The following is a 17,398-nucleotide window of genomic DNA, read 5'->3' as shown; positions in this document are numbered from 1 at the left end:
CAGCTCCCCGCCCCCCCCAGGCCCTCCTATAAGTGTCAAAACACCCCTCCAACTACCCCCTGGTCCCAGCAACCCAAAGGTTACATTCATCAGTTAAGATTCAGTTAAAAAAGAAAAAAGAAAAGAAAGAGAAAAAAATGTACGTCAGCCCCCTCCTGTGAGGTCCAGGGAGCTATCACCCTGGCTCCAGCTGCCAGGTTTTAAAGAGGGGCCACCCAGCTGTGTCCACTGGTGGCTACTTGCCCCACCAGGCACCACTCCAGGCCCCAACTTGAGCTGTGGCAGTCTGTGATGATGGAAGCTACATTCACGGTGTGTGTGTGGGGGGGGAGTGTGTGCAAGGCCAAAGCCGCATGAGGTGGGGTGAGGAACTGGTCAGGAACTGCCCTCTTCCAGGCCCCTCCACCCAGGTGGTCTGAAAGATGAGGCCATAGTCCCAACCCCCAACCCCTGGGCAGCCAGGAGTTGAAGGGTTTGGACCTGGAAGACATTTGCACATGTGCCTCCCTCTGTAGCAGGGCGGAGGCAGCCTCGTGGTTCAGGGCCGAGATGGTGGGTGCCAGGCTTGGAGGGAGCAGGGTGGCACTTAGGCCCCTCCGGACCTGGAACGGAGAGAGGGCACCAGGAGAGGACATGAGGCTGTGCCCTGAGGGGGAGCCCTCCAGCTGCCCCACCCCCCTCCCCAGAGGTCCTGGAGGCATCAAGTCACAGGCTGGCCAGGAGGGGGTCTGGCAGAGGTCAGACAGCGGTGGCATGGTAGACAAAACAGATGGGACAGGACGCAGAGGGAGGCCCCCTCCTGGGGGCAGGGGTTGCGGGGGCACAGTTCCAGCGCCCACCCGGCCATGGGACCCGGCTGTAGAAAGGACAGCTGAAGGTGGACCAGGGCCCAACAGGCGGGTGGGCAGAAGGAAGGGCCAGAGCAGGCTGCAGACTCCCAGGCTGCCTGCAGGGCTGCGGGGATCAGCTTGGTCCCAGCTCCAGGTCAACAGAATGCAAGGGGACGGATGAAATGGAGACAAGGACAGCGGGAGGGATGACGTGGCCGGCATCACACTGCCCCCTGCTGGGTCGGGTCATACCTTCCACGACGGATGTTTCTTCAGGAGCCAAGGAGAGGATAGGCAGGGAGAGAGAGAGAGAGAGAGCAAGAAAAAGTTGTCTGAACCTCCTGTTCTCTGGAGAAATGGCCTTCCATCCCAGGAAGACCTTCTACCCCATAGATGGATTGGCGGAGGGTTCAAGTCCTCGCTCTGCCACTAAGTCACCCTATGACCTTGGACCTCAGGGCTCTTCAAGTGCCCACTGTGGGGTCCAGACCAGACCCTAACTGCGATGTCCTCAAAGTTCCTGGGCTGAGTGTTGATAGGGACCGGGGGCAGGGGACATCTCAGACAGGCCCTACCCACCTCTCCCCTGGCAGCGCTGGGACGCACTGAGCTCAAGTGAGCAGCTCTCAAGAGGCTGGAAGTCCAGGTTGTTACTGTAAAAATCTGGTGTTTAAACACGAGCTGTTCAAGCAAGGCCCCGTGGGCTGGCTCAAACGAGTGATGCATGGGTTCTGGGTGAGCTAACCTGTCAGGGAGGGCCATTAGGCTCCAACAGTCTGGGGTGGCAAAGCCCCAGGCACCCGGAGGGGGGAATCTAGGGAAGCATGTGTCTCTTACTTAAATCCCCAGCCCGTGCCGCCCAGGACGATGGCTGCGACCAGGACAGCCCCGGCGATGGAACCAATGATGATGTTGGTGCCGCTGGGACCTGGGGAGGAGGGCAGGGCTTGGTTGGCAGGGACAGGCATGGAGAATGGGCGATACAGACCGTGCCAGCCGGCTCCAGCCTCACCTTTGTATCTCTCGGTCTCCCCGGTGGGAGGAGAAGTGGGCAGGGGGTTGTGAATACTGCAGTCTTTGCCTGTCCAGTCTGGCTGACAGATGCACTTCCCTTCATTGCTACAAACCTGCAGGTGAGGCAGGGCCAGCATAGGTGAGCAAGGCCGAGCCTCCTCCGGCGGCGCTACCCCTGGCCCCCCAAGACACCCACCCCATGGTGGGAGCAGATCCGGCGCTCTCCGCTGCCCGGGCAGGTGCTGAAGTTGAAGGCAGAGGCCGGCAGGCAGCGGTGATCCAGGCACAACATGTTGGGCCCGCAGGCAGTGCCGTCCTCCACGTAGCTCAGGTCTGAGCCATCAGCTAGCTGCACGTGGCCTCCCCTGGAGAGACGGTACAGCCAGCCTCAGTCCCTGCCCTCTAGTCCCCATCACAGCTGCCACCTTCATCTTCCCCAGCCACGGTCCCAAGACAACACCTGCAGTCCAGCTCTTTGCCCTGGTGGTAGAAGGTGACACTGCTGATGTCCCCCCCCAGGTCCCCGAGCCGAGGAGCTCCGGAGATGTTGACGCATAGGAGGAAGCCACAGAGCACATCCCTGTTGGGGCACACGGGGACGATGAGCCCAGACTTTGCCCGAGACCCGAGTACTGACCCCGGTTGTTCCCCTTCTGGCCTACAGGCTCTTCCTAGAGCCTGCCGCCTTCCCCTCTGAAGGGTCCGCAGCCTCAGAGCAGGGATGCTCAACAGACGGGCGCCTCGGCTACTCACTGCTTGTTGCACTGGACCCAGCCAGATCCCTTGCGCCCACAGTTCCCACGTTCTGTCCCCTCCACGTTCAGCTTCTCATAGCAGAAACGATCCGCAGCCACTACATAGAGATAGAGGGACAAGAAACATCACCCCCACAGAGCCCTGGGCCCCCTCCGGGACCTCAGGCCCACACCTCCAGAACTCTGGCCTAATCCTTGGGAGTGATGCCCAAGGCCCTCGAAGCCACACACTGGGGCAGGGCATGTCCAGCCAGCAGCTGTCCCAACCTGGCTCTCAATCTGAGGTTTCCCCAAGTATCTGTTCGCTATGACCAGCCAGGCTCACCATGGCCCCAAAGGGCTTGGCACTGCCGGTCCCGGGTTTTACAGCGGCCTCCGTAGCAACGGCCCTGTGACCAAAAGGAGACAGAACACGAAGACACTGGGAAGTCAGGGCAGAGACAAGACCGCACTGGGTTCACGCAGGAGACACCCCTCCCTGGTCCCTCGTACCTGCTCATGATCACAGTAGTAGCCGTCCAGCTTGTGAAGGTTAGGGGGACACTGCAGAGAGAGGGAGGGGGAGGGGGGCTGGCTGAGCAGGGTAGCCCAAGCCCGAGCTGAGGTGTCAAGGTGCCCAAAGCCCCAAAGGGGCCTCACGTTACATGGTTCTTCTACACGAAGGGCAGGGGCCTGTTTGGCTCTGCGGATTTGACTGGTTAAGTTCCCCTAGGCTTTTCCAGGCTTCCTCAGCCGGGAGGCCCAAGATCTTAGCTGGTTATAAAGTTACTGCCTATCTGGTCCCTAGCATACACTGAGGCTCCGGTGCCGGTCTGACCACAAATGCTTGTTTAATGATGGAAGGAACAGGGCACAGAGCTAAGGGGGGGTGGGGGTGGGGAAGCTGAGGCTGGTTAGCGGCCCTGTGGCCGGCTGCTAGGCAGAGAGCGAGCAGAGAGTGGTCAGCTCTTCAGAGCCAAACTCAGAGTGGAAGGGGCTGTCTTGCTTGAGTCTCCACAGGGCAGCGGGTTTGGCAGACCTGGCTCGAGTCGCCGGTGCATGTCTCCGCGATGTCACACTCATTAACCGCTTCCCGGCAGGAGACGCCTCGTGGCTCGTACTAGGAAAAGCATGCACGCGTTTCTGGGAAGGAGAACTATCTCGTAGCCGCCCTGCCAGGCAGGGTTACTCTCCTGGAACCCGGGACCCACAGCCTGTTTCTCCTTACCGGTCCCTCTCTGCCCTCAGCACGAAAGGATGACCTCACCCTACCCCGAGGCCCCAGCTCTTAACCCACCCCACCGGCGCTTCCTTGGGGACAGGCCCCTCCCCTCCCCCACTGGGCTCCTCCTCCTCCTTCCTCCTCCTCCCTCCTCTTGTCTAGGGCATCCATTTGGTTCTTCGCTCCCGGCCCCCGCTCCGCCCCTCCCCTCCTCCCCGCGCGCTCCTAGAGCTCCTCCTCACCTTGCAGCGGCGACAACACAGCCCGTCGCTGCACATGGCGTCGTGAGTCAGGGTGCATTTCTTGCAGCAGTTGCCACCCGCCCGGCTGCACTCCTGAGAGTCGCGGGGCAGAAGCGGAGAGGCGGGAGGGGGGGGGGGCTCATCCTCGGTCCTCCCCACCCCGGGCTCTCCCTTCCTGGAGCCCGCGCGCGCGTCCCGGGCCCACACCGGAGCCCACCCGGACCGCTCACCTGCACCGAACCACAGTCGCACTCCTCCCCCGCCTCCACGAAGCCGTTCCCGCACTCGGGAGGGTCCAGGAGCTGGAGGGTGGGGTCGGGGACGTCGGGAGCCTGGCTGGGACCCTGCCCATCCCCGCTCCCCGGGTCCCCGCGCCGGTACCTTGAGGGGCTTGTTGAACAGGCAGCTCCCGCCTCCCTCCTGCAGGAACTGGTTGTATTCGTCGATGCTGCAGCGCGAGAACTTGCGGGGCAAGTAGAACCTGGGCAGGCGCACGAGGGGGACTGTGCTGCTGGGGGCAGCCCTCCACCCTCCCTCGGGGGACTTGGTTACAACTACAAGGAGGCTGAGGAACTGCCCCGCGACTGCACGACAGTCAAGCCCACAAGCACGCGTAGGAATGGGTAGGGGACGTCCCAAGCGCTCGCTCCTCTGAACCTCGTCGGGACGACGAGCCCGGTGTTGGAGCGCTCTGGAGGGACGGCGCCTCGCGCGGGGCTCGGGCGCCTCCCGGTGATCAGAGCGCGTCTCTGCAGCCTGGCCAGTTTCGGTAGCCTAGCCTCCCTGAGCTATTTGCAGATAACCTGTTTTCTTAGTTATCCCCGAGCGAGCAGGCGAGTGGTCCCGTGAGCTGGGCCTCTTGACCGCCAGTGCTCCCTGAGAACTCACCCAGTGTCCTCCATGATGCAGCCCAGCCAGATGTCCGGACACTTGCAGTCCCCTAAAAGGCGATTTAGGGACACACAAAATAGGTGCAAGGGTGGTCCCCTCTTCACTTTTTGAGGTTCTGGGTGGGTCTGGGGTTGGGGGTGTGGGCTTCAGGGTTGGTACCTGCTGAGCTCCGGTGTTTATTCCACATCATGCCCAAGTTCTGCCCTAGCGTCTGGGCCAGGGTCACCGCCATGGCACCCATGTTGCCATACTAGGGGTGGGGAAGATGGAACACGGGACGTCTATATCCTCCCAATAGCCACTGCGTTTCGCTCTTGGCCTCCCAGGCCATGACCCTCTGTGCTCACCTCATTCACACCTCCACCCCGGGACAGCGAGCAAATGCCCCCTACGTAGGCCGCCCCACTGCTGGTGCTCTGGAAGGTTCTACCCCTAGAAAGGAGAGAGCTGTCAGGGTGACTTCGCAGAAGGGACCCTGAGTTCCAGCCCTTCATATGAGCCCAAGTGACCTCGGGCCAGCCCCTCCGCTCTTTGGGTTCATTCATCCATAAGCCAAGCCAGGGGCTTGGGGGGGGGGGAGGGGAGACCTTGAATCAGGTTTGTCTATCACCAGGGTACTGTGTCACCGAGGAAGGGGTGATGGGCAGTCTAGCAAGGAGAGGCAAAGAGCATATCCCCTGTGCAAGAGGAAACCCAGCTGCTGCACAGCTGGAAGCAGGTGGCAGGTGGCAGGTGAGCCCCACCTGCAGCTGCCGACGGGGAAGAGAGTGCCTGGCACAGGCAGTAAGGACCGGAAGCCAGCAAAAGCTGGCAGGGCACAGCATAGGGACTCACGAGAAAAGGTGGGTGGCATCGCTGGGCTCAGGCAGACCCTCCCGCCGGTAGACCATAAGCCGGGCCAGGGTCTCCAGTAGGTCATCCTGCACCTGGATCTTGTCCCCATCTGCCCACGTTTCCATGGCAACTAGCACAATCCTGGTGTTGAGCTGCTCCTTGTATATCTGGGCCCAGAGAGAAGATGGGGGGGGGCGGGGTGGTATTGGAGGGAGGCTACAATCTATATTTCCAAGAAGGGGTCAGTGACTGACCCCCTGGGTGCCTGGATGTGCGGTGGGGGAGGGGAGAAGGGAGCATGGTGCTGCTTACCACGTCTGCCAGGTTCACGACTGACTTTGCAAAGTTGCTGGTAAGGACCACTGACTGCCGCATTTGCTCGAACTGCCGGAAGAGGGGGGTGGGGGAAGAAGTCAAGGCTCCCATGGGGGTCTCTTCCCAGGTCCATACCCCACCATCCAGCCCCGAACTTACTAGCTGGTGGTCGTTGATCACAATCAACTCTACATACTTGGTCTCGCTGTGCACTGTGGGGTGGCCCCTGCGGACCTGGAGGGTGGGTGGGCACTTGGAATCAGTTCCCTCCATGTCTGGACTCAGGGCCAAACCATGGGCAGACTTGTGGGGAGGGGGGCATTCTGGTCTCCAGTCAGGGATGGTGCCAGTCCCCCCAAATGGCAGAAAGTGCCATCTCTCCCAGCCCGGAAATGACAGCAGAGGAGATGCAGTGTCTGAGGGCCCCAAAATGGGGACCTGTGTAGACACCGGTGTTAATGAGGAATTAGGGGGCCCTTTCTGGAAGAGTTCATCGCCCTGAGCTCATCACCCCAACCGCATTGCTCTGAGCTCTCCTTCGCCAGTCCCTAGGTGGGAATCCACAGTCTAAGGTCTCTGCAGCCCGAGGCTGTGCGGGCCCCATACCTGCCTTTTCCTTCTCAGCCTGGGCAAGTTGGGAGGAGCGGACTGAGCGAACAGGCAGCCTGTGGGGAGCAGTAGGTAAGAGAGGACCCCCCCCCCCCGCGGCTGTCCATCCCCATCCCCTTTCCCCTTTCTCACCTGGTTCCCTGCAGCCAAGGGGGGCTGGGAGGAGAGGGGTCCGGTAAATGAGATGGGGGAGGGGTCCCTGCAATGAGGGGAGTTAGTTCTTGGGGAGCCAACCAGAATTTGCTCTGAGCCCAGATTGGGGGCAGCTCCGGCCCTTCCCCCACCCACCCCAGGGTGACCCAGAACTGGCCAGAGCTCCCATGTCGGATCTGATCTCCCAGATGCTCAGATTCCAGGGTCAAGACCTGGGGGCGCCCTGAGAGACAGGGGCAAAGGACACTGGAGCCCAGTGAGAGGTCACTTGGGGGACAGAGGGGACATTGGAGATAGGGGCACCGAAGGTAGGAAAAAGAGCTGGGGTCATCCAGGGCAGTGAGGCTGAGGTTACCTCGGGGAGGAGGAGGTGCCATGTCAGGGATGTGGCCATCAGGAGGGCAGAAGGAGGCCTTGCTTACCTGTGGGAGTCCCCAGGGCCCAGCCATCTCCTTGGGCTCTATGATGTAAGTCAGGTTCCCATCAGAGAAGGCCCCACTGTGGAGAGAGGCACAGTTCCCCACCATCCGGGGATGGGGGCATCCAGACAGAGGTCCCCCTGTGCCTCGTGGCCCCTCCCTGTACTCACTGCAGCCCCTGGCAGGTGGAGAGTGCAGCTAAAGAGTTTGGATTGCCCCGGAGTTTCCCGTGGTAGTAGCAGTGGTCTCCGGCCCCCTGTGGAGCAGCAAAGCTGTGAGCAGGACACCCTGCCCCAGCATGGAGGCAAGGGGACAGTGCGTGGGGGGGGGGGGGACGGGACTGTATTCTCAGATACACCAGGGGTTCCAAGCTGGTGAGGCTTCTAATTCCTCTGTCACCTTGGGCAGGCTCCCAGCACTTTCTGGGCCAGCTTCGTCTGCCCCATAAAATGAGGACACTGGGCCACAGCAGCTCCTGGCTACATGTCGGGGCTGGCAAAGGATCCCAGACTCCTTTGAGACCAACAGCTGGCTCTTGAAGAGTACCGGCCATACCCCAGGCCCCGTTCTGAGGGTGCCATACACAATGTGTCATTTAACCCAAACCTTCGGAGGACACCCCCCTCAAACCCTAGTGCACAAGCTCATAGGCACATGTGGTCTGCAGCTGTGACAGCATGGGTCCCCCTGACCTGCTCATAGGTCAGAGAGGACCAGCAGCACCCGCCTCTCCCAACTCCGCTTCCTGCAGAATTACTTGTGCTCCAGTTACAGAGCTTGGGGGGTGGAGGGGGGGGAGCAAGCTATTTAGAGACACTCATTCATCTTTGTTCAGGCTCCAGGCCTCCAGGGCTGGGACCCTAGTGTGGCAGGCATCTGGGACTCCCAGGGCAAGGGAAGGCATTTTGGTCTGCAGGTGCTTCTCAGGGGTGGAGCTAGGGCCTAGGATGTTCAGTGCCCTGAGTTTGGTCCCCAGCACACCCCAGACAAGGGAGGGGGTGTTATCCTTCCGGAAGATTCTGGGGATACAGCTGACATGACATAATGAGGACCCTATTATATCTCCATGCAAGGGAGAAGGCTGGGGGAGGTCAGACCTCAGTCTGAATGAGGGGGTGGGCTCAGGGTCCCACACCATCCAATCCTCGCTCCCTTCAATCATGACTGCCAGTCTCCAGAGCCACTGAGGTGGGGAGGGATGAGAGGTTTCCAGACACCAGGCCATGCTGAGTGTGTCCTTGACATGCCTCTCTGCCTTCCTGTCCTCCTCACTGTTTCTCCATGCTGGTGTTCCAGGGATCAAAGCCTCACCCACGTCAGGCCAGCGCTCCACCACTGAGTCACACCCACAGCCCTACCCACTGGACAACACTTCTATCCCGAGTGAGCCCTGTGGACCCTTCCAAAGGCACTCACGGTGTTGTGCTGGGTTGTCCCCTCCCGGCTGAAGTGGCGCTCCACATACTGCAAGGACAGGAGATGACTAAACAGCGGAGTGGCAGGAGAAAGGGACAGGGGGAGGGTCACTCGGTGGGGCCAGGTCCCATTCAGGTCCCACCCCAGCTAAGGATCCAAGCCCCACAATCACCCCCAGCCAGCCAAGCCCCACTGCCCACTGCCCACGCTCTGGCTCCAGGCCACACTCACTGGTTCAGCTCCAGGTCCAACGTGAAGTTTGAGTTGAAGGCTGGGATGACGAAACTCACTTGGGCCAGGTGCACAGGCTGGCATGGGGAAGGGCAGAGAGGTGTCAGCCTGAAGTGAGGGCGGGGAGCCCCAGGGGAACCCTGGGGAGAAGCAGCCACGGTCCAGCAGCTGAGGTGACCCCTCTCTGGGGTCCTCGTCCTCTGAGAGACCCCTTTCTCTGGGGATACCTGTTCAACCTTGACCACAGCCCACCCTCCACCCAGGGCCTGGGCATCCTCTGTCCTCTGGCTGCTTCCTGGGTTAGTCTCCTTGAGAATCAGGGGACACAGAGAGTCAGCTTAGCCTGCCCAGGGCCCCGTGCCAGGCTCTCTGAGCTGTTGACAGGACCACCTGAGCTTCAGCAGAATGAAAAAGAAGTCCCCAGACATACCATGGGAAGGTAGAAGGGTCCTGGTTCAGGGGTGGGCCAGGGAAGGGAAACAGGCCCCTAGCTACGCCAACCCCAATCTACATGGGGGTACTTGGGCTTCCAGACACACGGAGCAGGTGGGAATTGACCACTGGGTCCCTAATGCTTGGCAAGGGCAAGGTGCCACCTTCACAGGAGGGTAGGGCTCCCACTCCCACACCCCCAGCCCACTGCCCTCCGCCTGCCCAAAACGGCTCATCTTTAATATTTCAATCCAGCAGTTAATTTTTAAACACGGAGGTTTTCCTGATAAATTTTTCAAAGGGGCATATGCACTGGGGCTGGGAGGCTTCGGGTTGCCATGGTAATGGACTAGGCCAGAGCAAGATGGCTGCCCTCTCTGCCTTGGCTGCCCAGCTGTCTGGCCCGTGTGGGTGTGGGAAGAGAGACATCAAAAGTTGGAGGGAAAGCTTCTTCACCCCACCCTCAGAGAAGGGCAGCAGAGCTTGGGCTAAGAGGGAGCTGGCCTGAGTTACAACCACTTTTAGGGATATATCTGGGTTCAGCCCAACGCCCATCCCAAGCTGCTCTTCCAAAACACTTGCAAGCACGGGAAAGGTCTGGGGACTGAATTTGGGGGCTAGAGTCTATCTCCTACCCCATCTATTTAGGAGGGCAGACCTCCAAAGGCCAGGCAAGAGCCTCACCATTCTGCTGTTAGAGTGGGCGGGAACTATGCTCTGGCTGGCCTTTGTGTTGGAGCCCTTCCTTGCAGGGGAGAGCCCTGACACTGAGGTCAACAGGTCAGGTCTCACAGCCCATGCCTAGTTCAGTCCTTTACAACCTAGCCATTGCATTACTAATTCTTCCCGAGTGCTGCTTAGGGCTCATACATTGGTCTGAACTCTCCTAAGAGGGCTGCCAGCCATATTTGATTTCTCCAGCTGCCCTGTGGGACAGCGGCTCCTGTCCTTCCCGACAGACGTAACCAAAGCACAGGGACGCTGACTGGTGTGCACAGGCCTACACAGGTTAAGAGTCAACGTCTTGTGTGGTGATGCAATCTGCAATCCCAGAACTTGGAGGATGAGGCAGGAAGATCTTGAGTTTGAGGCTAGCCTCGGCTCCATGGTTCCATACTGCCTTGGCTGCATACTGAAACCCTGTCCCCAAGCAGAAAAGAAAGGAAGAAGGAAGGAATAAATAAATAAAGAAGATTGATATTTAACCCCAGAAAATATACTTCCAAGCCCTTCTGGAAATGTAAGAAGATTGGAAGTGGGCCTGGGGCCATGGGAACACTGGGAATGCAGGGAAGGCAGGACCAAAGGCCAGGGCCCGTGAAGGCAGACCTGTGAGCCCCAAGGACATGGACTCACCCCATCTCAGGCTGTCTAAGGTTCCGAACTCCACTCTAAGCCCCCAGAGCATCGGTCAGGCTCAAAATAGAAAGCCAAGGGCAAGGAGTCCCTGCTGCCTCCTCCCCACCCCCAAGCCTTCAACCTGGCCAAGTCTGCTGTCCCCTCCCCTAGGCTTAGCCTAGCTCTGGTCCCCTCTCCTTCAGCTCTGCCTGAACATCTCTGCCCTTCCCACCTCAGGACTGCTCCCGCTTATCTGCCTGTCCCTACCCTGGCTGCCCGGAATTGTAGCTTTCTAAGCCCGTTGTTCCCTTGATCCTGTTCTAAGTTGTGTATCATCCTTAGGGATGTCCCAGAAGCCTCTCTGAGCCCCAGATTCTCCCTCTGATGAGGTAAGAGGAGTGTGCTTCGAAGCTGGGAGTCCGGCCTCCACAAGGGGAAAGCAGAGACAGATGGAAAGCAGTGAGAGACACGGTAAGGTTCTCTTTCTCTGACTCCAGCCAGTGAAGCTCAGCTGAGGGGCACCCCTTCTCCAGAGGACCCAGGGTTCAGCCAGAGAAGAGCAGCTAGGCCTGGGAGGTGGGGGCAGGGACACGGGGCTCTGCACAAGGTGGTGGGGAGACAGTTGAGAATTCAGGTACTAAGTCAGGCTGGCCTGACCCAGCTCTGTCCACTCTCAGAGGGGAGGGCCAGACCAGGCAGGCCCAGCCCTATTCCATGCACCGGGCTGCTGGCTCCAATCAAGTCCTAGTCAAGCTTTGGCCTGTGCTCTACCAGAGTCAATAGCTTTCCTTGCCAGGCCTGGCCACTGTCCCTGCACCAGCCCCAGCCCTGTCTCCTAGGGCCCTCCAGACCTAAGGTTACAGCAACGGGCCACCTCAACCTCTCTCCCAGCTCAGCACTGCTGGCCATGACCCCGTGCCCTGCACTTGCCTTACTTCTCCTCCTCCTTGGCTCTTAGGTGTCCTGATCATTTGATCTCCACCTGCCCGGGGTTGGCAGGTCCTCAGGGAACATCACCAGGTGGTGAGAGGCCCAGGGTCATGCCGGGGAGATGACAGGCCAAGTCTCCTCCTTGGGCTGGAGGCTGCATCTGCGGGTCAGCTGTGGTGCCCGGCAGGTGACCATCCCTCCACGTGACCGTTTCCTGTGGCAGGTCCCTCCTGCCTCCCAGGCCCCTGCTTCTGGCTCCATGCCTCCCTCTCTCCCTTTCTCCATGCCCTGTGTTGGGCCTAAACAGATTATAGGGTACAGAGGAGGACAACTGAATTCCCCAGACCTAGTCTCAGTGGTGGGAAAGGGTGCTGGAGATCCATGAGAACTGCAGGGTGCCCCGGAAAACCTGAGCTGCAGAGTCCTCCCCACAGCCTCCGCACACTGCCCCTCTAGCCCTCATTTGCAGGGCCAAAACCTGCCAGGCCCCAGAAGGCTCAGCCCACACTCAGCTCCCAACCTCTAAGTGTCCAGTTTTCACACACCCACACACTTACTACATACAGAAAGATGCACACATACACTCACACAAATACACACACACATACAAACACGTGTACACACAAAATGAACGACACCCCGCATACAGACATATGCATACACGCTCACACACACATGCGTATACATACAGACACGCACACACACATATAATCACACCACATACAGACACAGGCGCATAGGCGCTAACACAAACATGTCTATACATTCAAACATGAACAAACACATAACCATGTACCACACACAGACATATGCATAGATACACACACTCACACATACTCATACACGCGCGCGCACGCACATACACACATACTCCCCAATCCACCTTTTAACGATCTTTCATTCTCTGTAGCAAGGGCTACTGCCACCTCTCTCCCCGTCCAAGCGCTCAACTCAAGTGGATGGACGGTATAAGACACCCCCACCCTCAGTTCCTCTACTGTTAAAATGGGGTGTCGGGATTACCTGTGAGGGTCTCACCCTACTCTCTTTACTTGGAGACACTCTTGGGGCTGCGGGATAGCAAACGGGGGGCGTGGGGGGAGAAGCCAAAGAGGCAGGGGACTTGCCCGGGAGCCCCCTCATCCAGCAGCAGTCCCCCCACCCAGCAGCCACCAGCAAGGCGGGAAGGCTCCGTTCATCACTGGGGCGGCGGCCCACGGACAAGGAGAATGGATTTCCGACGATTGGATCTGACCTAAAATATTGAGGACAGAGTCACCTCCTTACGGGGCCATCAGTCCCTCTGGGGACAGACCCTGGACAGCTGGGCTCCTCGAGGCAGCCAGGAGGGTGCTCGGGTAAGGCCAGGCCCACAGGCCACAGTCCCGTGGGAGGGCTGCAGATGTCACCGAGCTCCTCTTAGAGTCCCACCTGGAGCTGGACAGGTGACCCCTAAGTGCCCTGTCCTTGGCTTCCAGCCCCTCCTCCCCAGCCCCAGACAGAGCTTTGCTGCTGCTCTGCCATAGTCGCAGTGAGGCCTTGTCTCTGGGGTGGGGGGTGGGGACAGCTCCCCGACCTTGCTGCTCCCTGTGTCCAATCTGTGCGGGATGGAGAGTCACTCTCTTGCCCCTGACTTCCTGTGCCGCATGCCCCCCCCAGCAGTCATTGCTCTGATAGTTCTTGAGTGAGCTCCCCCAGTGAATGCGTGCCTCAGGTGACACTTGTCTGCAGGCATTGAACCCTGAGTCCTGACCTTGCTCGCTGTCCACAGCCTGGCGTCCCTTTGGTCCCCCCAAAGAGCCTGGCTAGGCAAGATCCACGCAAGAGCGTCACGGGGCCGTGGACTCAAGTCAGCTGGCTTACTCTTTGCCTGGATGCACTTACGCACTGACCACTAAGCTGACTGTTCACCGTGCCCCTTTGTCTTCCTCCCTCCTCCCTCAGCTGCAGGCTCCCTGAGACCCGGGCTTTCTGGGGGCTTTCTGGGCTCTCAGGAGTTCCCCTACTTCTCCAGGCCACAGGCCCAACCATCTTCTTCCAAATAAGAGAAACAAGGTAAGGGAGCCTCATCGGGAGACGGGGGCAGAACCTCCGGCTTCCGGAGTTCTGGGGTGATGGGCGACATCTGGGTCTCATTCCTGAAAAGGGGAGGTGGCCAGGCTCCATTCATGGCCCGTCCCCTGTGGCCAGTATCACCAGGGACAGTACTCCATGAGGCGCAGCTGGCAGCGCAGTGACCCCTGGGGAGAGGGTCTGGGCAGAGTCAGGGCACTTCCTGTTGAGTCCTGGCTCCATGAGTCCTGAACTTCTGAGCCTGGGAAGCAGGTGTGTGGGTGTTGGGGGTGGGGTGGGGTGCAGGGCCCTCATTTGATCGGGGAACATCTTGGACATGCATGCATCTCCTATGTTCTTCCATCCTTCTGGCTCTGGGAGAGTTGGAGATGTCGCCCCACCCCCACCCCCAGACCCAAGTCTGGAAATCCCTCGAGGCAAAATAGTTGAGTGGAAAGTGCCCTGGACTTGGGGAACACTATACCTAACACCACTTTATCAACCTTTATTTCCAGTCTATCAACTTTGGTCGAGTGGCTTAGCGCCCCCCTGAGGCTGAACCGGCTCATCTGAAGAGAGGGGCAGACAGAAGGATCTGCCTGTGGCCCCTCGTGGAAATTAAGTGATGTCATTTGCACACAGCACTCAGTGCCTGACCCAAAGTTGCCTGTAGCCCCCTGGCAGCCCTCCCTTTACCACCTGAACAGGTCCCCTGCTTTTGGAAACGAAGGGATGGAGACATCAGGGAGCCAAGTGATTCTCCTGGGGAGGAGGCATGAGGTCCCTAAGGGGTCTCGGGCCCAGAGAAACCTCCACCGCAGACAACCCCCGGCCCAGGTCCACACAACTCTCCACTCTTACACCTTGGCCACTTCTTACGTGTTGGATCCAGTTACTCGCATGGACCCGGCTTCACATACATGCCAACCCGCTCACACAGAACAGCAACACCCAGAGAGCCCGGCCCGGCCCCACTGGGCTTTCCCGTCTCCCCACAGCCCTGCTCTGCTGTCCTAAGGAAGGATTAGCAGAAGGCATAGCCCGCCTAGCTGGAACCCCCACTTTTCATCCCTCATGCTTCCCAACTATTCCTTGACTGCACAGTTTGTACATAAAGCTGGAGCCAGAGTCCCAGTGGCCAGGCAGGGTCCAATCCACGGTGGATCTCGGTTCATAGAAAGCTACACTAGGAACCAAAGAGCAACCAGGATACTCCACCCCTGGGCGGGGGACATCCCCGAGGCTCATTCAGCTGCCTCCCTGGGTGCCTGAGTGGGCACTGAAGTTGCCCTCTACCCCCACCCCCTAACCCTGAAGCAGCTGCCAACTCAAGACCATTAGCCCCCACCCCTCCCCTCCTCGCCACAGCCCTGAGTGATGGTCCATCCATTATGCATGTTCCTTCCTGCTCCACTCCATCTCTCAACTCTTCCCCTCCCTGCACCACCCCACCTCTCCTTCCCCTCCCCCTTAAGGGCTTTTAACCAAGTACATTAGGCAGGGCCAGACGCCAGTCTCAGCCAGTCTCATCCGGTCCCCTCCTCCCTCTGCCCAGCCCAGTGTGCCTCCCACCTCTCCCAGCTGCCCAAACTTCTCAGACTTGGGTTTGAATCTCTCTACACCTTCCTATTTCTGCCAGGCTTTTACTGCTGAGCCCTCTGCCGCCCCTGTTGGCCCGGCTAACTTTCAGCTTCAAGCTTCTGGAGAGAGAAGGCATGCGGGACGAATATTCCATCTGGGTGATTATTCTTCACGAGATATTAATTAATTATTAATTGCACTTAATCTCCTTCATCCCTAACCTTCCTCTGGGAGGCAGGGGGCCCAGAAGCTTGAAAGAGACAGGGCACAGGTAAAGCTGGCATTTGCGGGTGAATTCTGGGTCTCAGATTTCTTTTTTTTTTTTTTTTTTTGCAAGGCCCCACCCTCAACGAGGACAAGAAGAATAAACCTGTGTGTGCACAGTGGGAGCTGAGGCAGGAGTAAGCCTCACACTGTTCCAAGAAAGTCCACTGAGGGTGGCTTTAGTGGGACTTCAGAGCATGAGTCCCTGACTGGGCGCTTAGCTGAACGGCGCTACCCTGCCCCCCCAAGACCTGTTTTAGGCAGAACCACTGGTTCTGGCGGGCAGTGGGGGCTGGTTGAAGGATGACCCCAAGCAAACGGGAACCTGAGCCTTCCAGTGTCTACCGATGTGTAGGGCAGGGAGTGTCCACGGTGACAGGAGAGGCCCGAAGCTGCAGAGTCCCAGTGTCCCCAGTGTTGGGCTCCAGCCCCACCTGATGGCCCAGCGCACGGACAGAGGAGCCGGAGCTGCAGCTTCAGTGGGTGGCATGGCTACTTGGTGGACCGCTGTGGGCTGTGAGGCCTGCTCCAGCCCCCCTGACCTCACCACTCAGTCCCACTCACCGTCCCCCTGGGCGGATCTTGGCGGACCCTGGTGTCCAGCTGCTGCTTTCGGACCTCTCCCCCGGAGCTCTCCCTGACCAGCCGGCTGGGCTCTGTGACCTCAGGGCCCTCTGGATTCTCTGGGCTTCCCAGCTGGGCTGAGCTCCTCCAGTGCAGCGCTCCGCTGGGACCCAGGGCCCCAAGACCTGAGGAGACAAGGCCATCGCTGCAGGCAGATGCCCTCCATGGGGCAGGAGGCTCGGGATGGGGGGAGAGCGTGCCCCAGCCCCCACTCGGTAGCGGCCCTTGGAGCCCAAGTGGGCATACGGGTGGGAGGATCCGGCTGCTTCGCCGAGGAAAGAGCCCCACGGGGAGGGGATCGATCGAGAGCTTCCTTCTGTCCAACAGTCACGACTGCCCCCCCCCCCAGCCCCAAGCCCGCAGAGACCCGCAGAGTCCGCCGGCCAGCTGCAGGGGACAGCCGCCGTGGGGCCGGCGGGATCCGGACAGGTGGGTGGAAACACCTTCCCTTCCCTCCCGCTCCCCTACCCTCCCGCGGTCGGGACCGGCTGTCACCCGGGAGCACTGCAGAAAAACGTGGCTGCAGCTGAAACCGCCGCAAAAGCCCGGGGCGCAGCAGCCCGGCCGGGGGCGCGGGGGGCCAGGGTCACTCACCGGGAGGGGGGAGCAGCAGCAGCAGAGCCGCGATGGTCCAGCGCCGCAGCCGCCTCATGGTTCGCTCATAATCCTCCGGGTCCGGGGGCTGCGGCTGCGAGCGGCGCGGGGAGGGAAGGGAGGAGGGAGGGAGGGGAGGAGGGAGGGAGGAGAGCGGGGGCGGGCGACGCCGGCGGCGAGCGGGCCGAGCGCGCGGGCCGGGCGGGGGTCGCGGGTGGGTGGGTGGCGCGGGGCTCAGCGGGCTCTGGCCTCGGCCATCCCGGCGGGGCGGCGGGGCCGGGTTAAGAGGCGAAGCGGTGAGCACGTGAGCTTTGGGCCCGCCCCCCGCCCCCTAGCCCGGGGCCAGGGCCACCGCTGCGGTAGGACAAAAGAGGCACCGCCCGGAGCCCCCCCCCCGCCCCCCAGGCCTCTTGGCAGGTGCACTCATCCTGAGACCCCCTCCGCAGCTATCCCTTGCCCTCGGCGTGAGGAGCTGCAACCTTGGCAGGTGGAGGGTGGCCGGGTGGAGAGGGTCCCTTGAACTCTTGACTCGGGGATGTCCCGTGTGGGGAACTGGGTGCAGGCTGGGTCACTTCCACGGCTTAGTACTGTTGAAGACAGGGCACAGGGCACGGTGGTTGAACACACACACACACACACACACACACACACACACACACACACACACACACAC

General features: G+C 60.1%; 1 protein-coding gene across 2 annotated transcripts; it reads right to left on the bottom strand.

Annotated features, from left to right (window-relative positions):
• Positions 1-523: 523 nt before the first annotated feature.
• Adam11 (ADAM metallopeptidase domain 11) lies at positions 524-16,805 on the bottom strand. Of its 2 annotated transcripts, XM_055620103.1 has the most exons (27): positions 16,726-16,805; positions 16,072-16,256; positions 8,911-8,987; positions 8,680-8,746; positions 7,434-7,519; positions 7,267-7,342; positions 6,824-6,890; positions 6,689-6,747; positions 6,242-6,316; positions 6,080-6,151; positions 5,768-5,934; positions 5,281-5,365; positions 5,093-5,183; positions 4,931-4,982; positions 4,424-4,523; positions 4,273-4,344; positions 4,043-4,135; positions 3,618-3,698; positions 3,092-3,142; positions 2,925-2,988; positions 2,598-2,697; positions 2,305-2,424; positions 2,041-2,209; positions 1,843-1,957; positions 1,668-1,758; positions 1,083-1,100; positions 524-602 (listed from the first exon to the last, which is right to left on the bottom strand). In XM_055620103.1, the coding sequence occupies exons 1-27, from the start codon at positions 16,781-16,783 to the stop codon at positions 587-589; spliced, it is 2,307 nt and encodes a 768-aa protein (XP_055476078.1). In that variant the 5' UTR covers positions 16,784-16,805; the 3' UTR covers positions 524-586. The 2 variants fall into 2 exon arrangements, with proteins under 2 accessions (XP_055476078.1, XP_055476077.1); XM_055620102.1 differs by lacking the exon at positions 524-602 and having other exon boundaries at positions 609-1,100.
• Between the last annotated feature and the right edge of the window lie 593 nt (positions 16,806-17,398).

Source organism: Psammomys obesus, unplaced genomic scaffold, assembly GCF_907164565.1.
Source record: "Psammomys obesus unplaced genomic scaffold, mPsaObe1.curated_primary_1811, whole genome shotgun sequence".
NCBI lineage: Eukaryota > Metazoa > Chordata > Mammalia > Rodentia > Muridae > Psammomys > Psammomys obesus.
The sequence above is the reverse complement of the archived record's forward strand: the minus strand, read 5'-3'. Positions and strand labels throughout refer to the sequence as shown.

What these genes read in the sequence shown, in the direction of transcription:
- Adam11 (XM_055620102.1), bottom strand. Translation starts at nt 16,783, where the DNA reads ATGAGGCGGCTGCGGCGCTGGACCATCGCGGCTCTGCTGCTGCTGCTC. An exon ending in GGGGTGGAGGTGTGAATGAG is followed by an intron (nt 5,184 to 5,280) that starts GTGAGCACAGAG and finishes CCCCACCCCTAG; the next exon opens with TATGGCAACATGGGTGCCAT. An exon ending in TGTGTTGTCGCCGCTGCAAG is followed by an intron (nt 3,699 to 4,042) that starts GTGAGGAGGAGC and finishes TGCTTTTCCTAG; the next exon opens with TACGAGCCACGAGGCGTCTC.